General features: G+C 38.6%; 1 protein-coding gene across 3 annotated transcripts in view; it reads left to right on the top strand.

Annotated features, from left to right (window-relative positions):
* The first annotated feature begins 7,047 nt into the window (after nucleotides 1–7,047).
* The window catches only part of RELN (reelin), a 472,616-nt gene continuing 454,583 nt past the window's right edge, over nucleotides 7,048–25,080 (top strand). For all 3 annotated transcript variants that reach the window (XM_079149959.1, XM_079149958.1, XM_079149957.1), the window contains exon 1: nucleotides 7,048–7,574. In XM_079149959.1, the coding sequence (XP_079006085.1) occupies nucleotides 7,349–7,574 (226 nt within the window). In that variant the 5' untranslated portion in view covers nucleotides 7,048–7,348. The remainder of the gene's footprint in view (nucleotides 7,575–25,080) is intronic.

Raw genomic sequence — 25,080 nt, 5'->3', positions numbered from 1 at the left:
ACAAAAAAAAAAAAAAAAAAAAAAAAGAAAGAAAAAAGAAAAAAAGGGAAGAAAAAGAAAGAAAAGCTCACACTCTAAGGAGAGTTTCACAGTCCACACAAAAAAGGGCTGGAGGAGTAGTTAGCATAGAAAGGGATAGTGTAGTCAAAATATCTTACTTTACAAATTTAAAAAATACCTGTGACCATGTGTAGCCATATCTTTTTTTGTAAAGGAATTCTTTTTAGTTGTAGACGGACACAGTATCTTTATCTATTTATTTTTATGTGGAGCTGAGGGTTGAACCCAGTGCCTCACACATTCTAGGCAAGCACTCTACCCCTGAGCTACAGCCCCAGCCCTGTGCAGCCATTTCAAAGCCTCTCTCAGGGCCATGGAAGAGGTTCATGAAAGTGAAAGGACCAGTACTTGTCTGTGACCCTAGTTGGGAGAGACAGTCCAATTTTATTATTTTTTGTACAATTTGCCTCAGAACATTTATTGGAAAGCCCCTTGTTTCCTCTTTTGACCTGCAATGCCAGCTGCCATATATTGTTTCCACATAACGGCAAACTTACACTCATATGTATCCACTACATGTACTGTTCTGGCCTTCCTTTATGATTGATGTGCATATGTGCACACACGCATACCTTTAATGGACCTGGACTTTTTGAACAAAGGCCTGCATGTTTGTCTTTTGTACTGGGTCCTGCAAATTACATAGCTAGTAGTTAGTTCCTTTGTTAAATTTCCTGATTTCTTAGTGATCCCCTTTACTTTATATAAGCCAAATGATCCTAGAAAATTAAGCTTAATGATGAATCTAGTTGTCTTGCAGGAAGAAGGTCTCCCAGACGATGTAGTATTTCATACTGTCAGAAGTAGATGTCTCTGTCTTTAGAATTTTAAATTTTCATTTTGGAAATACATGGTCATTCTTTTTTTGGGGGGGTGGCGGGTACCAGGGATTGAACTCAGAGCCACACAACCACTGAGCCACATCCCAGCCCTATTTTGTATTTTAGTTAGAGACAGGGTCTCACTGCGTTGCTTAGCGCCTCACTTTTGCTGAGGCCGGCTTTGAACTCCCAATCCCCTGCCTCAGCCTCCTGAGCCACTGGGATTACACGCGCGTGCCATCACATCCAGCAATAACTGATCATTCTGTTTTGTTTTTTTAAATATATATGTTTTTAGATGTTGATGGTCTTTATTTTATTTGTTTATATATACATATATATAGACGCATATATAATTTAAGTCGTCATTGGACCTTTATTTTATTCATTTATATGTAGTGCTGAAGATCAAACCCAGTGTCTCACACATGCTAGGCAAGCCCTCCACCACTGAGCCACAACACCAGGCTTAATACCTGGTCATTCTTGATAGTCATTTATTCTTAGTTATATTTTTGAAATACTCTTAAAATTTTCTGAATGTATTAAATACCACATATTGCTGACAATTCCAAAGTCTAAAATCTTTGTAATCTGATTCTATTTATTGTTTATGATTATTCACAAGGTTCTGCTTTCTCACCACATTAGTGACTTTTTCATTGTGAACATGGTCCTTGAGTCTTCATCTGATGGAATTCTTTGAAGCCTGACTTAACAGAGTGTTTCTTGTTTTTCCTTCCTGGAGATGATCTGGATTTGGTTCTGTCTTGGAACACTTTTAATCCAAGACCACTTTAAAATTAATTTTGGCTTGAGGTTTTTCAAATGAAACAGAAGTATGAATTTGGGTCAGCAACTATTTTTTTGTTTAATTTTTTGAGTATTGTAGTCATGCACAGAAGTTGGGTTCATTCTGACAAAATCATACATGCAAGGAATTCTATTTCAATCCCCATTCCTCCCCAACTTTGCTCCCTTGCTCCCTTCTCCTGTTCTCCCTCTTCTACTTGAATGATCTTCCTTTTGCTCCTTTATTTTTGATTGGTACTTTCTACATAAACATAAAGGTGAATTTGCCTTTGGTACATTTATATATGCACATAACATGATTTTGTTAAATGCGTTCCATGATTTCTCCCCTTTCCCATCCTTCCTTCCTCCTCCTCATTCTCTACCTTCTACTCCACTGATCTTCCCTATATATTTATGATATATGATTCCCCTTATTACCACCTTCTTTCCTTTATTTTACTCTAATTTTCACATGTAAAAGGAAACATTCGTTGGTTCAAAAACTCTTGAGAACCAGATTGTAATTTCATATTTGGTGGGATTCCTGACATCACTATCCTCTGTCAAGAATCAGACAAATGAGGGGGACGAGTATGTTTATGTGTGTGTGTATATATGTATATATTTTCCCCCCTAGTTTACCTTTACACTGAGGGTCTAGCTATTTGGGAATGGGTCATAGCTTTATGCATGGAGTTCCTATCATGGTGTTATGCAAACTTTCTGTACTCTATCACAGACACTTAGTGCACTATAAAAGTGTCTAAAGTCTCTTAATTTCTGTACATATCTCAACATGGACTGGCAGTAGATAGTTTGTAGACTGATCTGCAAACCATACTTTGAGTAGCACAGTCCTATCTTTCTTCCCACTTAGGGTGGACCCTAAGCTTTATCTCATGTTCCCACACACCATATGGTCATCAAAGTGGAAATTCAAGGGCTATTGAAGTGGGCAGATGTCTCAGAGTGCTGGGTGGGTTGGATACTCATTGTTTATCTCTGGATTCCTGCTTTCACTTCAGTTTTGACCTCTAAGGACTTCTGTTTCTCACTAGTTCTGTTGAACTAGCGTTAAAAGAGGTTTTCCCTGTCCCATGGGCTAATACTCCCTTTCCTAAATGAAATGTATTCATATAGCCAGCAAAAAACATGTGTCAAAGTATTTTTAACCACATAGTTTATGTTTAACAACAGCCAATTTGAAATGCTTCCACACTGAAAATAAATTTTCATTAATAATTAGTTAATAGTGATTTGCCCATATGCCCATATACTGCATATTAATAAGAACGCACAAACTCTTACTATAAGCAAAAATACAAATAATTCTCAAAACCATGGTTTTGAGTCAAAGAAGCCATATATAAAGTCAAATATATTGTATAATTCCATTTATATAAATTTGGAAACAGACAAAAAACCCCAAAGACAAGGTACGTTCTTTTAAAAAATCCCCACTATCCCTTGGGGAAGGGCACTTGCTCAAAGGGGTCATGGGGACTTGAACCTAACGTTCCTGGATGTTACTCACATCCAGGGCTCCATTGCTTTTTTCTGTACATGTGAGATTTGTTCGCTTTTTTTTCATGCAAATGGTATACGTAATTTAAAAGTTTACTTAAAAAACAAAAAGTATTTTCAAAAATAGCTTGTCCGGCAGCAACAATTTCTTCAACTGCAAAAGGCTGAGCAGTATTAAAAGCTAGATCTGTAGCACTGGGAAAGGAGGCACAGAACTAAAAACCCGAGTGTGTGCATCGTCTTCAACACATCTCTTTCCTTTTAGTTCTGGCACAGACAAGGCCCTGCTCAGTTTGGGCACAGCCTGTGCTAATAACCTGGCTGGGCCAGTCTCCAGCTGCACTGATCTTTGTGTAAGTCTTGAATATGCGCTTTCCTTTTCATGTGGATACCTTCTTACACAAAGGTGCTTTGGCCTGAAATAATTTTTTCCTCCTTCCCACCATTTTATCAAACTAAATCCTTATAGATCCTCACTTCAACCTCTTCCTCAGTTGAGCTTCTACTGCCCTTTTCTTTTCTGTCACTTTTTATTTCCCTTTACAGCACATATCACTTTTATAACTCCATAATTGACTATAGTAATTGATGTTAAGGTCTTTCCCTCTCACTGAAACGTAAGCTTCATGGAGCAGGAACTGTCTTCCCCCTGTGCCTAACACAGTATGTTGCATGTAATAGTTGATCAGTTAATGTTTTTTGAGTAAAAAGTGAGTGAGTGTACTTTGATACTACCTAGAAACTGCTATAGACAATTACCTTAAGACGATATGTTAGGTATTTAAACCCTGGAGAAAACTTATAATTTTAAAAAAAATTTTTTTAGATGTTGAAGGACCTTTATTTTTACTCATTTATTTATATGTGGTGCCAAGAATCAAACGCAGTGCCTCACACATGCTAAGCAAGTGCTCTACCACTGAACCGTAACCCCAGCCCTTACAATTTTTTTTCCAAACTTTTTAGGTATTTTGACTTTCTATCCTTTTGATTCATTCCGATTATCACTTGCCCACTCAAATCTCCCCATCACCTTATGTGCTCTAGTTTCTGCTGCTTCTCTGGGCTCATTCCATACCACTCTTCCCTTTTCCTGCTGCAGTTCCAGAGCATAGAACATTCCAGACGTGGTTCTGCTTTAGGGCCTTCATATTCTATCTTCTCTTTGACGGGTTCTTTCTCCCCCACAGGTCCACAGGGTGGGCTCTTCTAGATAAGTGCAGTTTTGGCTCCCATTTCACTCTTCCAGAGAGGCTTTTCTCAACTCGTCAATCTAAGGTAGCATTCCTGCCCTGTACTCTACCATCATCATCTTGTTTTATTTCTTCATAGCATTTACCAGCATCAGAAATTCTCTTGTCTATTCTGAGTTTACTATCTGTCCCCAACACTAGCTTGTAAACTCCATGGTGACAGGCTCAATATTAAGTAAATTCACTCCTCTGCCCTTTTCTTTTATCATTTTTTAATCATTTTTTTAGTTTAATTTAATTATTTAAAAAAATTTTTTTACAGACTGCATTTGGAGTCATTGTACACAAATGGGGTACATCATTTCATTTCTACAGTTGTCCAAGATGTAGATTCATACCATTTGTGTAATCATACATGTACACAGGGTAATGATGTCTGCCTCATTCCACCATTTTTCATAACCCCCCCTCATTTCCTTCTACATAATCTACAATTGATCCATTTCTTTTAGCATTTTCACACACAGGAGGTGTTTGATAAATATTGGTCGATTGAATGCATTAGCAACCAAGCATTCATTCATCATTTCAGTATAGAACAGTGCTGTTTTATAGAACTTCTGCTGTGATGGACATAGTTTGAGTCTGTATCATCTGATACAGTACCTATTAGCCACATGTAGCTATTGGGGTACATATTGTATATTTGAAATGTTGCTAATGTGACTGAGGAACTTAATTTTAAATATAATTTATATTTAAAATATATATATAATTTATATTTAAAATATATTTAAAATATTTAAAATAGACTATATTTATATTTAAAATAGAGTAGGCTAGGGCCTACTCTATTGGTTGGTGCAGCTCTAGAAAACCTAATTTAGGATGGGGGATCAGGAAAAGTCTCTCAGAGACCTAAGACTGTAGTGGGAAATGAGGGTCAGGACACTGAGATCTGGAAGCAACATTTTGCTCTACCACAAGACAAGTATTGGTGGTACTTCGCCTCTAGCTAGGGTTGTAGACAGTGGCAGGGCCAGAGCCTTTGGAACCTGCCCGGCTGCCTTGCATTCAGGTTTTGTCAAGGATTTGGAGCAAGTTATTAACCTTTTCGTTCCCTCCCTTGTGAAATGGGGATAATTTTTTTTTTTTTTTTTTTTTTTTTTTTTTGCCTCTTTAGGTGGTGTTAGGCTATAGGTCCTTAACCTCATTTATTCCTGTCTATAGCTTGTGTCCAGCACAGAGCTACAGTGTAATGACTTAGCATTACATCACATATGTGTATATAGATCAGTCGATAGATAGCATGGAACCATTGGGGATTTTGAAGTAAGGGAGACCAGTAAACCACTCTGAGTGGCCCCTTTCTACCTGTCTAAACTCGGCTTGGGTAATCCTTCCTTTTGCAACAAAGTGACTACAGAGGTCTTCCCCTGGACCCTGCTTTACACCCACCCACCCCGCCCCAATTTCAGGCAAAGACAATTTCATAGTTTCCTCATTTCTGTACACGCGGGCTTATCTGGGCTTGGTGGCAAGCCCGGGGTGGGTGGGGAGAAGCATTAAAACCTGGCAACCCCACTTCCCCATCTCCGGATGCCGCAGGGCTCCTGCCAGCCGTCCTCCGTTAAAAACGTGCTTATGGATGATTTCACTTCCCGCAGTCTCGTGTGCGGCAGCTCATTACTACCCGCTTCATCACTACCGTCAGCAGCTCCCCTGAACGCCTTCCCCTCCCCCCATTTCAGGGACATTGGCCATAACTGACATTTAAAGGAAATAAATATGGACTTAAAAAATTATTACACCCATCTCCGCCTGAAGAAACCAGTAGCAATGAATAACAGTCCAGCGAAGAGCGCCTGTCGGGTCTGAGCTCCGCCAGCCCTTCGTGCCTCACAATTCCCTACACCCAAGCAGCACAAATCACCATTTCCAGGCACCACTCGAGACTGCCAATTCCGCTTTCGCTTAATCTCATTTTAAATCCGGCTACAGATGAGGCTCTGTCGCTGCAGCGATGAGCTGGGCGGGGAACAGCGGGAGGGACGCGAGGTCTGGCTGGGAAGGGAGCGATGGGGGCCCTCGCGGATCGGGGCCGCGGGCGGATCCCAAGACCAAGTGCGGGTTGTCCCGGCTGCTAGGCGGCGTGCCCCGAGGGGCGCAGGGCGCAGCCGGCACAGACAAAGAACCCGCGCTAGCACCGTCCCTTCCGCCCCTCTTCTTCCCTTGCGCATCCTCCCAGAAAAAAAAAAAAAAAAAAAAGAGGGAAATCTAAGGTCCATAGAGGCTGCCCGCCTCCTTTTGCTCTTTAGAACAGCTGGGCTGGAGGTTTCCTTTCCCGGGGGCTTTCACATCACTCACAGTAGATTCGCGGGCTCAGTGGCCCCGACAGCGCCCCACGTCCGGGCTTGTGCCCCTCCCTGCCCTTCCGTTTGCTAACTGGGCGCGGGCCCGGGGCTCCAGGGAGGCGAGCGTCCCGTGCCTCACTAGGTGCTGCCGAGAGAGCCCGAGGGGGCGGGGGACGGGCGGGTGCGCGCGCGCTGGGCGGCGCGCGGGGGCGGGGGAGCGACCGGGACACGTGTGGCGGTGGCGGGGGGGACTCGGCGCCCGGGGCTTTAAGAAGGTGTGGAGTGGGGCGGGCGCTTTCCCAGGCCTGGCCGAGGGGCGTCGCGCAGAGGCGGCGGCGGCGGCGGCGGCGCACGGAGGCGGCGGGACGACGCGCTTTCGGCGCCAGCAGTCCCATCCCCGCGCTCCCGCGGCTCAAAGTAACTTTGGGAGCCACCGTCTCCCGTGAACTTCCCGGCGGGGCTCTTCTCCCCAACCCGCTCTGCTCCCGTCCGCCGCTTTCTCGCCTTTCCTCCGCGTGGCTCCTCGGTCCCGGCGTCTCCAAAACTGGATGAGCGAGCGGCGCGAGGGGCGCGCGGCGGCGGCGGCGGCGGCGGCGGCGGCATGGAGCGCAGTTGCTGGGCCCCGCGGACTTTCCTCCTGGCAGTGTTGTTGGGGGCGACGCTGAGGGCGCGCGCGGCGGTGGGCTATTACCCTCGCTTTTCGCCCTTCTTTTTCCTGTGTACCCACCACGGGGAGCTGGAAGGGGATGGGGAGCAGGGCGAGGTGCTCATTTCCCTGCACATTGCGGGCAACCCCACCTACTACGTACCGGGACAGGAATACCATGGTAGGTACCACAGCATCTTCGCGCTCTCCGCCGCCCAGTTCGCTCGCGAGCGCAGCTTTTTATCCCCTTCCTCCTTCGGAGGGGCCATTTCAACAAGAACCATGACAGCCCTTACCCAAGCGTTGCGCTCTGTTGGGGGAGAAAGAACAAAGTTAGTGGAGATTGGAGCCGTGAGTTGGGATTTATTCCCCACCCCTTACACACTCCCCTAACACATCTCTTCTTAATGAGCTGATGCTTGTGCTGAACGCCTGAGAATTAGTGGGGGCTGATGTCTTTCCCCCTCACTCCTCATTCTTGCAGCTGAAACGTTGAGTGAACCTGCACATCTTCCTTTCTTAACCCTATTACTTGGATTTCAGACCATTGCCCTGCTCCTTGTGCCCTCTCGTGGGTTCTGGGGTGGCGTTGAGACTGTCACTGTTCTTTGCCGACAGGCTGGTGACAGGTTGAAGCGTCCCAGGCTGTGGCTGCCCCATGCCACCCGCCTGCCCTCCTCGAAGTTCCGGCTCCTCAACAGCCAGGATTCCCTCTAGTTCCATTCAGTGTCAAACAGCCCTCCTGAAATGGAGCGGCTGCTTCCAGCTCTATTCTTCTTCAAGTGTCGTTTAAAATGTCAGTAATTGATGATTTTTTTCTGATTTCTCTCTTTTAACGTGGTGCTTCTTGTTAGCATTGCCTTTGTGATGTCTGTTAATGACTTTGTCTTTTATCTAAGCAGCTTTAATTTCCAGGTAGGGGCTGGAAGCCCCTAATAAAAAGAAGATCCCTTTTTAAAAGGGATCATTATGCAGTCCTTCATCAAGGTGAAACATTATTGAAGAAGTAGCATTTACATCCAAGAAATGCAATTTCATGTAGTGTATGTATTTTTAATATTTTAAGCTACAAGTTGAGGAAAAACAAAAATACTATTTTCTCTATTCCTGCTGGGACTTCTGAACATTTCACTTCTATGGAGCTTTTAAGTAGTGACAGGCACTATTTAATTAGAATTTCAATGCAAAAGTACTTATACCCAACCAAATAGAAACTATCATCTAGTAAGATCTTGTCATAGTTTCTTTTCCTAATAAGCTAACAGGTATTGTCATGGTAGAAGGTAATCTGTGGGGCGCTGGAATGTCAGATAGACGTGCATGTAAAAATTATAAAAATCCTTTAGAGTTTTCTATTTTTTTTAAAAAAAATTCATATCTAGTTTAAAATTTTAACCTAAATAAATGCTTCCTTGAGATTTAAAACAGTACTTTTGCAATTTCCTGTGGCATGGTGTCAACCTTGTGTGTGGGATTTTAGAGTTAATTTTGGAAAATTCTCTGTAACTAGCCTTATCTTTCATAAAAGTGATTATTGCACTATCTTCCCAAGAACCATCTAGTGCTTTTTTATGGTCATGGAAATCTTTAAATTGAAGGACCAGCCAACCTGATGGCAAACCAGACCTAACTTGAAGACTGATTGAGCCAGTCCTCACTTAGTGTGACCCTTAGCAAAGGTGTTTGCCTGTTATTACTTGTAAGTGAGAGTGACAGGTCACTGAACTAGGGCTAGTGTAAAAGGAACAATTGTCAGGATGTGATGGAAGACAGTGTGATGATACAAAGCCTTATTTTTTTCCCTGTTTTTAGCATCCTTTATAGAATGTGAGTATATACAACTGAATAAAAGCATCAAAATATGCTATAGCCTTTGATTTTAGTCTTGAGTTAGCAAATGAACTTAAGAGTTACTGTAAATCATATCCTTAAGTCTGATAAAGAGCCTATGTTATAGAGTAAGAATAATACTTAAAATTGGATATTCTTGGGGGGAGGGTCCCAATTTCCACCTCTTTTCTGCCAATAAAATAAGTAGAGAAATTTCATTAAGTTGAAGGTCAAATTATTATTAACTTTGAAAATAATGCCAAATTTTAAATACCTGTTACCTGCTTCATCAAGCATTTAGATTTTGGAACTGTTGGTAGCTGCAGGCCTTCAGTAAGAGTTTTCCCTGTAAAATATTCTAAAGATAGAAGAAATTGTTTAAAAATGAAATAATGCCAATGTGACTCTTACTTTTGGACTTTTGGAAATTAATTTTAAAAATTAATTATATAACATCTATAAGAATTGACTTGCTGATAGGAAAACTTAACCTAAAACTTAACCTAATATGGTTAGCTCATTTCAGTATGTGACAAAAATGGAAGGCCATTGGCCAAAAAAATCTACTTAAGCTAAGAAATCTGTAAAATGTTAGCTTGAGAATTGATTTCTAACTTTCTTAATCTTTTAAATGTAGCAGTTATCCTGGAAAAATCAGTCCTATCTATAATTTCCATTAAGCTCAGCATTTGGATGAATGGTATTTTGGGTGGAGAATTGATGGTTGTGAGCCTTTTTTTTTTTCTACTAGAAGGAATGCACTGAGATAGAAGTGGTGGATACAACAGCACCTAATATAGTCCATTATCATAGATCAGTTGGCTACCCTCTGGGACATGGTCTGTGTGACAACCTAGAATAAAAATGGTTCAAAATTGTAGGTCCCATTTATTTAAAGATTACTGTAAGAAATCTTTGACACAAAGACGAAAATATAGTACTAAAGAATGTGAAGTTTGTAAGTCTAACAGAATTAGCACAAATTTCAAACATTAAGTAATATATCCATCTATTTGCAATTTCGGTTGCTCTGTCAACTATGTGGATACATCTAATGAACTCTTCCTTTGTTAATGAAATGGTATCATTTGGTATCTCTTTTCATTTTCCTGTCTCTGTTAAATTCTGTTGTATATGATTTCTTGCGGGCATTGTTACTCATGATGAACTATGGTATCTTTCCATGAATATATCACAAGGTAGGAACTCAAGAAGTATCATGTATATCATGCTGAATTAGAAAGGCCACTTGGCATTTTGGGGGACACAAATCCTAACAGCTCAATTTCTCCATTGTGGTTTCCAGGCTCCAAACCAGAATTTCCCCCCGCCCCCAGAAAGTTGCGAGTGATGAGAATATAGGAAACAAAAACCTGGCCATCCAGTTAGGTAGCCTTTCTCTTTCCCAGAAGTGCCCCATGCACTGTTTCTCTCCTAGGGAACAGCTCAGTGTTGTGAAGGGGGAGGGTTGGGTTGAAGCCTGTACCCTCCATCTCCCGTGTCAATCACTCTTCCTCACCTGCACCCTCAGGTCTATACCTGTCATTTTTCTTTGCAATTCATCTTCCTGGCCTCCAGTTAGTCTGTAGTGAATGTGACTCATCAGTGTTAAGTTCTTCCATGGTTTTACTTGAAACTCTAGAATATTTTTCTTCTTTTTGCTTAAAAAAGATATCGTGTTATCATTGAGGAGGCATATATTTTGTGATAGAAAACCCCTGAAACCATTTCAGTAAGGACTGCCCTCTCTCAAGAATGACTTTACTCAGTCACCATCAGAAAGGAGAGGTCATTCTTAGAAAATCATTGTGTCTGAAAGCCAAACATCGATAAACGAATCTACCCAAATACTTGAGCTTTGGTGAGACAGTTTAGTAGAATATCCACATGGTCTAGAATCCTTGTCACTACCATTGCATAAAGTGTGGGGAGTATTCATTAACAGTGAGCAATATGCTTTGAAATAGTGACTGAAAGGGAAAAAGATGTCTTGAGCTGAACTGAATTGGTGATATGGCATTGTGCTTTAAAAGACAGATTTTATTGTATTTTGTAAATCTAGCAACAATATCAGTAGTCCTTTTATTTTACATTTTCACTCCATTATTTAAAAAAAAAATATGTGGGCAGGGGAGGGCAATAATTTTCCTACTGTGAAAACTGAACATTTACCTTTAAAACGGCATAATTAGAATGAGGATTAAGGGTTCTTTACATATATTCTGAAATCAACTGGTTGCTGTTTAAAAATCACTGTTCAAAGGAAGACCAATGTAATGGCCTTTCAAATATAGGAGTGATATCTATGTCAGACATATTTTTGAAAATATACTCCAGATTTAATTGCTTTCAAAGGAATAATTCTATTATTTGAATTAAATTAATCTGCTATGGCTAAAATAGCTACTGTTGATCAGATGTTCAGATGTTGATCAGATATAGTTGTTTGTCCTTTATATATTTTACATTCTGGAATCACCATATTTAAATTGTTAGAATCATTTGTCAAGTGCAGTTTATAAGTGAACTGCAGCTGTGTCCGGCTGCTATATGACTATGAAAATTGGGCATTTTAAAGCATTTTGCTCTACTTGTCACATATTTCATCTTACTCTGTACAATTTATTCCAAACATATTTTACTGATGTGGTTCGGATTGTTTCTGAAATCATAAATCTTGCCTCATGTAATTTATATTCTCTATTCCAATTCTAGTCTTAAACTAGGTCTTCAGAATCTTAATTCAAAACATCTTATTGAAACACAATTTTTTACTTCATTCATAGTACTACAGTACTAGAAATCATTTAATTAAAATGCTTCCTTCCAACTTTTGTGAACTTTATTTTTAATAATATTTTAATTTTCATTAAAATATTAAAGAATAAAATGGGGCAGTTTATTATTGCAGTCATGAGTATACTTTTCTTAAACAGAACTATCTTATTCAAATACATTTTCTTTTTAAAGATAAACTGAAACTGGTGGATAGTTTAATAAGATTTTTAAAGTCAATATTATTTTAAATTCTCCAGAAATTAATTTTATTCAGTAGAAAATATCTAAAAACCTATCTTCCTCTTGAGAATTGGTAAACTTTATAGAATGATCTGGGAGTCTTATGTCATGAATTATTTCGGAGAGTTTGCATATTAAGCTACAATTGTTTGATTATTTTTGATTATTTAAAATGCTACTTTGAAATTTAGTATGTCTTTAAATCTTTATAAATAGTTGCTGATATAATAACCCTTTTATTTAAAATAGCTTTTGCATTTGGAAAACAAAAATTGAGTGACCAGTATATTTTGGATATTTACATTTTTAAAAAAAATTTACATATACTCAAAACAAAAATATAAAGTTCTTAGTCTTATGGAAATAGAAACAGTGGATTGCCCTACACTGCATTAGGAGAAGGAATGTGGTGCATTAGATTGGAATGGTAGGTTCACTATGAACAGAGAAAAGTGGTTTGTGCTATGTCTGAGTAATGACATATCACTCACAGAAAAGGAAATGCATTTATATAATTTGTGTTTCAAGAAACACTGGGGTTGTTAATCCATTCCCTCCACCTGATTTAAGAGTCATTAAAAAAATAACCAAATCATACCATTTTTATCTTATCAATTTATTTATTATAAGTAGTATCAGTACAAATACTGATACCCAGAAGTGCTTTACCACTGAGCTACACCCACAGACCTTTTAAAATTTTATTTTAGTTTGAGACAGGTTTGCCAAGGCTGACCTTGAATTTGTGATCCTTCTGCCTCAGCCTCCTTGTGCTGGGATTGTAGGCGTGCACTACCACACCCAGCAATCTTATTGGTTTTAAACAAAACCATTTTTAAAAACACATATTACAATTTGGGATTAAATTTTCAAATATGAAGATCCTAGGGGGTTAGGGTTGTGGCTCAGTGGTACAGTGTTCGCCTAGCATGTGTGAGGCACTGGGTTTGATCCTCAACACCACATAAAAATAAATAAATAAAATGAGAGTATAAAAAATACAATAACATTCAAAAAGTCCTATATGACTGATTAAACACAGGAATGACGTATTTAAGAAAAATTTCTTGACTGTATGAACATTCCCCATGAAGTGATCTTCCTTTGGTGTCAGTGTGTGGCTTAGAGTAATTTTTGCCATGTCATTCACCATGCCCATCTCATTGAAGGCAGAGCTTCTGAAGAATTGAATGCTGCTCCTGTTGGATTCTTAATTATTTTAAACATGTGCTTCTCTACTATTTTGGAGACATTTTTTTTCTTCTTCTTTTAGTGGTAGGACCCAGCTATAGCAAATTGATTTGAGGGTATGTATGTGGCAGATGGGTGAGTTTATATAAAGGTGCAAATAAATGTTGAAGTACAAAGCCTCTGTAATCATCCAAACAGCAAAGGTAAGGCAATTAGATAGCATTGAGTGCCACAAAGAGGTAGTTATTGGATCTCAGGCTTTGCAAAGTATGCTTTTAAAACCCTGGATATCTTTTAATGTTGAATCCGATTTCCATAGAAAAACAAAACTTTTCATTGAAAACAAAATACAATTTTATTGATTAAAGGACTCCTAAACTGTAGGAGAGCTGATGCATATTTGAAATAGCTCTCATTGTTGACATGTACAAACTAAGGGGTGTGAGAAAGACCTGATGCTAGTTTACCAACAGTGCTACTCTCAGCGTTTCCTTCCACCTGGTTCTTGTGCTCTCCCTTGATCTCTCTTCCTCATTTTTCACATTACCTTTCCTATTTTTCATTCTATGTCATGGGCTCCTGCTTTCCCTCTCTTCTTCCATTTACTTTTCTGCTTCACACCTATTCTTTTTTATTTATATTGTCATTGTCCTCCTCCTACTCATCATCGTTTTGTGGTTTTAGAAGTTGACCCAATGGTTCTGTGCATACTAGATAAGTGCTCCACCACTGACCAACATCCCCAGTTGCTTATTATTATTTTTTTTTAGACCGGGTCTCAAACCTGAAATCCTTCCACCTCAGCCTTCCAAGTGGCTGGGATTGTAGACATGTGCCATTGTTTGCTGCTCTTTTGAATTTTTTTTTTTTTTCTCTTTATCTTTTTTCCCTTCAGGCTTCCCCTTGTCACCATCTCTATTCCCTTTTTAACATGAAAAATGTCACTGCATTTGTATAAACTATTATATTGATTTGCTATTTGCAGTAACTGAAGTAGACAAGTAGGCTTTATAATACATTCTTAAAATATCAATTTTATCTTTCTATGATGTACATTTGCTCATTTTTCAATTTATGGGTTAGTTATTCTTTACAGAAAAGTGGTTCCCTTCTCCTCCTCCACTACAAAATCTCTCAGAAGAATTTTCAAGCCTGAAATTGTTTTAGTTCTGCGTTAGCTGCTTTCCTTTCTCTCAGTTATGTGGCCAAGCTACAGAATCTGAAGTTTGTGCATGGAAACAAATAAGGCAGACGTGTTGTAGAAATTAGCAACTGCACATTGAATTAGTTGGAGTCCAAAAGGCAACTCAGTTTGGAGATATCTTGGAAGTGTCAGAGCTCCAGGGTTCTTCTAGTACATTGGTGGAGGCCAGTCTTCCTCATCACTCTGTCATCTCAAGTTGTCTCATGGCTTGCTGGTGTCATTGGCAAAGCTCTTAATTGTAGTTGTGTAGCTCCCAACATAGTGATGCTACCATTTTCAGGTTTCTGGCACTTAATATACCAACCAGGGAGGGGTCAATGTGAAATAAAGCAAAGAATGCTAGCTTGGGAGTCAGGAAGGAAGGGGTGTTGCTTTGGTAAGTACTGTAGTCTTTATTGAACATAATCTGTTTTATTGTTTTGTACCATGTGAGTTCTAATGTTTATTTCAGGTCAAAAATTCAGAGAGTCCATTGGCAAGAGCTCAGATTTAGCACACTGAAGAAGTCCAGAGAGGTACAACAGTGTAGTAGGAAGAGGTCAGGCTTTTGTAGCAGACAAACTTTCATTCATAGCTGACTCTGCCCTGTTAGCAGTGTGCCTATGGTAAATTAACTATCCTCTGTGATCCTGTTTCCTCACTTTTTTTTTTCCTATTTGTGATGCTAAGGAACAAACCTCAGGCCTTCTGTATACTAGGCAAACACTCTGCCACCGAGCTACATTCCTAAACCCCCATTTCCTCATTTCTAATACAGAAGTAATATTTGTCATATTTCAGAGTGGCAGTTACTAAAAAAGTCAATACATGTAAAGTACCTGACATACACAGTAGGCAGTTGATAGATAGTAGTTATCATCTGATTCATTGGCCCTAATTGAGATAAGGACAGACTACAGATAAGGGCTCCTCACCCGTGTTTGTTCATTTTGTGCCTTGTCAATGTAGGGCACATTTCAGGAGAAATTTTACATTGATTTCATTGAGGAAGGTCACAAAATTAGGAAAAACATGTATTACCGATTGTGAATGATAAAAAAGTGTTTCCCATACAAGACTGATATATGACTTGCCTATAGTTATAATAGAGTTAATTAGTATAGTTTTGTCCAACCAAATCTTTTGTTAACTTAGCCAATTCCTAAGTCAGACATTCCTATTCCTTAATTATTTTTCTTGAATTGATTGGTTATGATAAGAACAAAAATTTGTGTGTTTAGGTGGAGGTCTAGGAGAAGATGTTAAGATAAGTAAATACAGACATAAATTTTTTTGTCTACAATATATATTTCTACAAACCTATGTAAAATTACTTTAAAATACAAACCTATTTCAGCCAGAATTGGAACTAAGATTGATTTTGATAGTAGACAACAGAGTCTGCCCTAGTAGACTGCCTGGAGAAACAGGTTTACAAGTCATCAGGGGGTGAACTGGAAGTCTAGTTCATTTACAATAAAAAAAATATGCTAATCAGGATAAAAGCAGTAGCTAGCGCAAGCTGTCCACTGTATCAAAGTTGATGCGGGTAGAAAGTGACCACTATTAGTAGGTTGAAGGGAAGTACAGAGTTAGATGATCTTAATGGCAGATTCCAAAATTCATGTTTCTTCACCCAATTTATGTCAGCTGGTCTTGTTGGCATCTTCTTCTGTAGAAAATACTAGAGGAAGATTGTCCTGTTTCTAGGCTTCATACTGCCTCATTCTGTGGCATATATTAATTGTCATCTATCCAGGCATCACTAAACTCCCTCTCTTACTAATTGATTTTATTCAAATCAACGGTGTGTCCAATTAAAAATATCTCTGAGATCTCCTTATAGCTCCATGTAATTCAGTGATATGAGGTGTAAAGTCTACTGATTGGAATCTTTGGGAAGTTCTTGATATAATTGATAAAGGGAATTAAAAAAAAAAAAAACTCAGAAGACTTTTTTTTTTTTTTTCTGTATCCTTACCTATTTTGTCCAGCTAGAAAGTGATACAGTCATCTTTTAACCTTTTGGATGACAGCCACATACTAAGGATGATGGATCAGAAGTTTAGAGAAATCCTGGATCTTTATTTATATCCTCAGACAGCTATACCAGCCTTGAAATAATTTTTGGAATTCCTGTATTGTAAGGAAAGTTACTCATGTTAGGTCATATTTCTGTTATGTGCAGCTTAAGTAACCATAATTAATACGTATTTTAAACACACAAATGACCCAGTTAGCCTTCTCTTTTAGATAAGTTACAATTCTTGTATCAAGCTCTGAATTGCTCTGGTCCTTTCATAGGATTACTTTTGGTAATCTTGATGGAACTAAGATGTTTTCTAAGATACTTTTGGCAATAAATTAAAATTTACTGAATCTTTTTAAAAATTTTTCAAAATGTCCCATAATGTATGCTACTTCTGCAGGTGGCGATCATGGTGCGTTTCATGTGAACTTTTCTAGTTATGCATTGAGAAGGTAACCTATGGCTGACCTCTAATTTCTGGAGTTTCTCATGTACTGACAATGTATTCTTGTTAGTGTCTGTCAATGAACTTTTATTTCTTGACTCTCCTATCCCTGTAAAATGCAGTATCACCAGATGTAAATCCTGTTGACATTTAAAATACATAGATGTGTGACACAATTGTAAATGTGAGCTGCCTCACCTTAACCTTGTTTGTTATTGCTGGCTCAGCCTCCAGGACCAAATCCAAGTTTGTCATTTTTCTTGCTTGTAATATATTGACAGAGGAAACAGACGTTTGGTCTTACCTGAACATGTAGTCTTTTAGTTTAGGCCAACTGTGTTGTGAATGTTGAAATATCCTATGATCATAACTCCAGTTCTCTTCACACTTCCTTATAAACACTTCCTGTACCCTCATCCTGCAAAATGTTATATGTCTAGTGTTTGTGATGGAGGAATATAAGAAAGTTGGTTCTCAGTTCTTAAAAAAGTGGGTTCACAGTCCTATTTTAAGCACTGATACAAACTGAAAGAAGTCAGCTCACAGACTTCTGAATAATGAATTACAATAATAGCAAATCCTAAAGTACTACTTAATATATATCAGGCATGGGTGTAAATGTGTTACATATAGTAATTCTTATAATTCTCTCAGAAACATTTGAAGGTAGGTACTTTTTATCTCCCTAATATGGATGCAGGAACCAAGTCACAGGTAAGTGTTTTGCCTAAGATTGCGAAACTTCTGTGTGGGAATTCTCAGCCCATCTTGCTCCAAAATCCATAATCCTATGCATTTATTTTTAGAAATGATGATTACTCTGGAAAGGGAAAATAATAAACAATTTAAGTAATTTCAAGAAAGAGAAAACAAAAGTAAAAGCTAATTCTGTTATTGACTCTTTAAATAAGATTGCAAAATCAAACCAGGAAGATGATATCTGTGTCAAACAAGGCTGGAGTTTCACCAAGTCCATAATTCTTGACTAGACATTGTCTTTTAGATAAAGCACAAGCAAATGTATCATCTAGCTTATAATCATCTGAAAGTGCCTTTGAAGTATGATGACAAAAGTACAAAAAAGTGATTTTCAAACTTGTTCAAATTTATTTTTAACATTTTGAGAATGTGGTTTATTTTAAAGATTTTAAGGTAAATTATAGAAGATTATTCTTTGCTGCACTAATAGACCTTGAATAGGACTTATAAGAGGATAATTAAAAATTTAGAAAGGAACATTTTAAAAGATTTTCACTGAAGTTCATCTATTTGTAATATATTCCATTCTTTAGGAAATCTTTTTGGTGTTATCAGTCTGTGAAACTGACTGATGTAGCATACAGTGAAAGTCCTTGGTGATAACCCAGAGCTTTCTGAAATGTCTGACTTGTTCAGTACTCAGAAGTCCTGCTCATGCAGTGACATCAAAACCGTTGGAATAACATTTACTTTGTACTTAACTTTGTAGGGTTATTTTTGATAGATTGATCAGGTCTTTAAAGATCACTTTCTGTTGAGCTCATTTGAATGAGGGGGGAGAAAACAACCTCGAAGCATGCACTCAGGCCCTTGCCACCAAATAATTCTCCTCCTGCCATGGAGGGCAGAACTCAGCACTAGTCTTCAACGCTACCAGGTAGGCTTAAAGCATGAGGGGTTGTAAGACAGTGTCTAGTGAAAAGAAGCAGGATCTGCTCGTACCTCATGCTTCCATTAGTATGCAGATGCTTCCTGATTTGTCACCTTTGTAATTGATCCCCAAGTTTGACATCAGATCTGAACCAAGATCCATTGATCCCTGGTAGAAGTAAGATCAGAGGGCAGAGGACAAATTTAGACTGACAGCTGCCTCGTTAGAACATATAGAGGGTCTCATGATTTCACTAGGAGAGAAAAACTTTCATCATTGAACTTTAACAATTCCAAGAACTTTGAAACTTGATAAAAATGTCACCAAAAATGTAGAAAAATCCCATGTATAGATGTTTTCTTTTCTGTCCTGAAAGACCAGATCAGTTCTTCTCTCCTTCTCTGATGAGCTGTGCTAAGTTGTAGCTCTACTAAATCTGTGAACTCAAGATTGGCTGGGTAGGAAGCCTTAAGACTGTTACCTAGTGATTTGACCTGAAGCAGGTGTTAAAATTTTTAGAGTAATTCTTTAAAATATAAATGGGTCATGCCAGACTGTTCATAGAAACTGAGGCAGACACTACAACTCCACATAAATTATGGAATATTTTAAGCATATAGAAAACTAAAGTAAATGAGGATCCAAAATTGGTATTGCTAATGAGTACCCAAGGGATAGCCATCTGTATTCATTGAGACAAAATGCAAATACTCTGGAGATCAGACTCTTCACAATTCTTAAAATAATACTTATTGTGCAGTGCATTGCACAGTGATTTCTGTTCATACAAGTTGGTTCTGTCCAGCTCTAACAGTCCTTCCCAAGCATTTCTATAACATAATGAGAAACAGGGACACTCAGCAAACTTGTTGGGATAGGAAATCTTGAATGAGTTGTGTGCTTGGTTGCCATTCTATAGAAATAGCCATTAGTAGAATGCTATTCAGCTTTTAAGAACATCTTGTCATTCAGTGTGGATGAACCTGGAGGATGTTAATGCTCAGAGAAATAAGTGAGGCACAGAAAGATTTCACTTAGATGTGGAATCTGAAAAAGTTGAGTTCATGGGAATAGAATGTTAGTTATCAGAGGCTGGAGTGGGGGTACATAGGTGTGGTGGGGAGATGTCAGTCAAAGGATACAAAATTTCCATCAGGAGGAACAAGTTCAAGAGATCTATTGTGCCACATGGTTTCTGTAGTTAGTAACAATATATTGTATACTTGTTATAAAATTAAAAAATCAGGGCTAGGGATGTAGCTCACTGCTGGAACAGTTGCCTAGCGTGTGTAAGGCCCTGGGTTTGATCCTCAGCTCTGCAAACTAAGGGGAAAAAATCAACATTAAAAAAAGACATTCATTATCTTGATTAAGACAAATGTTTTCAGAAAATAAAAAGAATGTTGTGAAGGAAACATTTACAATCAGGATGCAAATGTGGGCTCTAAACTCTATGAATTTTTCTATTTTTTTCCCTTAGAAAAGTGACCTAACTTGAAGTTATGACTTTTTAAAGATTGTAGGGCTGTGCAGTTTGGAGAGTGGCAAACATGTGAGGGTACTCTGGTAGCCAGCAGCAGAAATCAAGTCTGGCTAACGTGGGCTAAAGAATTAAATAATCGAAGGTGGATTAGATTGGGAAGGGATATCCAAACATGGCACTTAATGATTCTAGTGTCTCAGGGCAGAGCGTGGTGACTGCTGAAAGCATCTTGGTGGCCCTGAAGTTGGGATGCATTCTTTCTGATACCTTTCCTTTCTTGTGTTGTTGAGTTTTAGATTTGAATTCCTCAAACCACAAATCTCTGTGGTGGGGGTGTGGCAGAATTGTCCTCTTGTCATTCATAAAGATCTAGCCTAAAAGTGATTTGCAGTTTGTAGCCTTATGAAAATGTCATTCTTTCTTCTGAAAGTTTCACAGTGTAGTGCAGATTGCCTGACTTCATAAAACAAACAAACAAACAAACAAATTTCTTGGAATTCTGTTGGCACCTCTTCACTTCAGACCATCAAGAATCTTACCCTTAACATCCTGCAACGGTCTATCAGAAGTGAACGAGTGTGCATGCCTCTGCCTTCACAGAGACTATAGAAAAACCATCTCTGCATTCACTAGGAAAATGTCAAAATGCCTTTCTCAGACAGGACCAAAGCAGAACTTGTCTCAGATGATCACTCCTTCTTCTTTGACACACTTTCACCACCTGGCTTCTGAGACTTCATGCTCTGGCTTTCCTGTCTCCCTGATTGCTGCTTCTCAGCCTCTTTTGCTGTTTGTCCTTCTTCCTGACTGTATTGTTGGTGTATTGTTGGACTCTCTTCTCTTTTTTGTCTACACTTTATCCCTGGGGATGTCATTCATTCTAATGCTTTACCTGCCATCTTCATGCTAGTGACTCCCAAACGACTTTCTGATTGTCTTGTGCCTGCCAGTCTTACCACCCACCTAATACCTCCACTCTGCTGGCTGTGGGAGCTTCTTGTTTCCCGGACCCTGACCTCCCTGACACTAGCTCCTTCCGGAATCCCCCCTGCTCTATTAATGCCAGTTCAGTCTCTGTAATTGCTCAGTCCTTGGATCTTTTTTCTCTAGCATTCACATTCAATCCATCACTACAGTCTTTCTGGCTGTATATTAAAACATACCCAGAATCTGTCAGTGCTGCCCTGCCCCTCATCAGGATAGGACAGTAGGCTCCTCATCACTTTCCTTGCTTCAACGCTGGTGCGCCTTTATTCTAGTTTTGAAACAGCAACCCCAGGGGTCTGGTTAGAACCAGAATCATCTCACTTCTCTGCTGACACCTAAAGCAAATATTCTTCCATTTTGCTTCAAGGAACCCTGGTCTTCCTCTTTTCCCAATGAGCCATTCAATTTGTCATTTTTTACCAATGAGTTTGCCAGAATTTCAATAATAAATTATATGGAAATTTTATCTATAGCATTAGTTGCTCCCCATCTCTCTTTGAGAAAAAGATAAGTGCTCTATAAGACCTGGCTCTGCCGTCCCTTTCCTTCACTAAAACCATGAGACTTCTTTTTTGTTCTTTAAATGTTGTAGGGACTCAGTCCCACCTCAGGGCCTTTGCACTTGCAAGTCCCCTATTACAATGTCCTTGCCTAGAGAGCCTAGTGCTTTTGCTTCTCCTAATTCAGGTCTGTACTCACATGTCACCTCAGAGAGAGGCCTTCCCTGACCACACTATTTAAAGCTGTGATACTCCTTTTCCCTGGTACTCATAACCCCATTAGTTGCTTTATTTCTCTTCATATGGTGCCTTGCACACAGCAGGCACTTCAACATTTTTATTTAATGAATCTGTGAATGAAAATAACACTTGGTATCCCTGTCTGATATCTGTTATTGTCAAAATTGTCTGAAAGTGATATTTCCAAAATAATCAAGAGAATTATTTATTAAGATGTATTTGCAAGGATGATTTCTAAACTTTGGCCTTTTGAATACATGATAATGATGTTTTTTTAAAAAAACTGAAAACCATATTTCTGCTTTTCCACCCCCTCCAAACTTACAAAATTTCTCATGAGTTCTGTGAGACAATACAAGGCTATTTATAGTACTTCATTGGATTGGTTTTACTTTAACTATATGTTAGCATATCCAACAAAGTTCTCATAGCAATTAGTGACTGCAATTATTAATAGAAACTATAATAGATTAAGTTCTTATTCCCAGAATCTTCTCTGTGCTGCACCATAAATAAATCTGAAGCAATCTTGATGAATGGGTAGCTAGTTTGTATTTAAATTTTCATCTGAATGGGAATAAATAATGAGAAGGACAGAAACTAAAATAGCTTCGCTCCATACTCAACAGATACGAAGTAACCTTAAAGGAAATATATAAAAATAGAAAGTAAAAGTTTCTCCAAATCATCCATCTTATAAGAGGAATGTGCTTAAACAGTAGTAAGTGTATGCAGGAAACAGCAGCTGAGAATTCTGGATCTTCATTAACCTGTCTCTTACTGATGGCCTATGAGTTGAGAGGGTCAGAGGATCCAAACTTGTGTGTATCGTGATGAATATTTCCAGGATTTGTTGAGTGTTTTAGGAACATTCAAATTTAATAGATAAGAAAGAAAAACAAACTCTATTCATATTGGTATAACTTGATTTGTGAGCCTTTAAAGTTGGAGGAGATGACTGGTGTCCCAGTGACTCGGGGAGGCTGAGGCAGAAGGATTGCAAGTTCAAGGCCAACCCCAGCAACTCACTGATATCCTGTCTCAAAATGAAAAATAACAAGAACTGGGAGGGCACACACCTGTAATCCCACCTATTCGGGAGACTGAGACAGGAGGATCACAAGTTCAAGGCCAGCCTAAGTAATCTAGTAAGTCTCTAAGAAACTTAGTGAAACCTATCTTAAAATAAAAAAAACTTAAAAAGGAATGGAAATATAGCTCAGTGGTAAAGTTTCCCTGGATTCAATCCCTAGTACCAGACTGGGGGTGTAGCTCAATGTTAAGGTGTCCCCAGAATCAGAACCAGTGTGTGTGTGTGTGTGTGTGTATGTGTGTGTGTGTGTACATATAAATATATATGTATGTGTGTGCATATATATTTATATATATGCACGCACACACACACACACATACAGACACATATATATGGAGCTGTAACTCTTAGGGATTTATGTAGGTGGATAGCATACAAGCTCAGGGAACAGACTGAGAGTTCATTTCCAAATTTTGCACTTTCAGGTCAGTGACCTCATTTTATCTGTTAAATATTTTGCTTATTTTTCAATTTTAAAAAGGTTCCTTTTTTCAGTACTGATTCAAAGAGCTCTTTATTTAATATTAGTAATCCTTTATAATATATGCTGTAATTATTTTTCCACTTTTCCTTTATAGTTTGATTTTTATTTAATCAAATCCACTTATTGTTTCCTTTATACAGAATGAGCAGGACACAGTATTTACTAGTACGGTCTTTGGAATCAGACATGTCTGGATTTTAGTACTGACTTTGCTACCTTTATTCTTAATAATTAGTTCACATTATCCATGTTAGTTATGTGCTGTAAAACCTCTGAACACTAAATTAGCAAATGCTGAACTAATCTAGGATAAATGTAGACTTAGATTTCTGTGAACCTGTATTCACATTTTCATCAGTTGATCAGTACATAACTGTGCTGTATGTGTGTTTCTTTTTAAGAACAACTTGTTAAATATATATGGCCGGTTCAGTGACATTGAACCAGCAGCACTGTGACTGAATACTTCCAGCACACTCCTGAAGGTATTGTCTCTGGAAGCCACATCGCTGCCTTCTAGTGTGTAAGACACACACTAACCAGCATTTTAGTGCTGTGCTTGAAGGCCATTTTAAATAGTGAAAACATCAAGAAAAAGCACAAAAATGCAAAAAATGAGACTCTAGCTTGTGCTAGATTGTGAAGGGACACTTGTTTACTGTACATGAGCTTAAAGAAGGCAGCCTTGTTTGACCTTGGCTAAAGAGGTTTGTTCCGACAATCAGTGTTTTTTTCCTGCTCTTTGTGCACATGTTCACAGGTGATTGAGAAAGCACCATGGGTGTTGATTTTGGAGTGTATGTCTTATGGGCCATTTCTAGTATGTATGAATGTTACTGATTTTTAAATGTGTTTTGTATCTAGGGATCTTATTGAACTCTCTGAATGTTTTTGCAGATAATTTTGGGGTTGATTTTCTTCATCCATGGAAGTATCTTGAAGGGATTTGAAATGAATAGGGCATAATGGAGGAAAAGGGCAGGTTGTATATAATCCAGAAAGGGCCACAACAATTTCACAACTTACTGAATGAAATTTATTTCCAATAGGTCCTTAGGACATGAAATTTTAGAACATTTTAGGGCATGAAATTTTAGAATTCTTTTGTTGGAGGAGTTAAAAAAAAACCCAGTTTATTAATTTTATTATTTTTTGCAGGGGCAGGGCAGGCACTGGGATTGAACCGGGATACTCTACCACTGAGCTACATCCCTAGCCCTTTTTATTTTTTATTTTGAGACAGGGTCTTACTAAATTGCTGAGGCTGCCTTAAACTTGCAATCCTCTTGCTTCAGCCTCTTGAGTAACTGAGATTATAGGTGTGCACCACCATGCCTGGCCAATTATTAAACTTAAAAAACTTACTCTTGTGATTACAAACTCCTCTATTTATGGATGGGAAAAATAAGTATGGTAGCATTATGCACAATAGGTATGATACAACAACAGCAGCAGCATTAATTGAGCTTTCACTGTGTGCTGAGTCTTTCTATAAATGCTTTGTGGAATTAACTTATCATTCTCAGGAGAACCTTTACAGGTAGATGTTAGTATGATTTCCATTTTATAATGGA

This window comes from Sciurus vulgaris (assembly GCF_902686455.1).
Source record: "Sciurus vulgaris genome assembly, chromosome: 8".
Classification (NCBI taxonomy): domain Eukaryota; kingdom Metazoa; phylum Chordata; class Mammalia; order Rodentia; family Sciuridae; genus Sciurus; species Sciurus vulgaris.
This window is presented reverse-complemented; position numbering and strand designations above follow the sequence as displayed.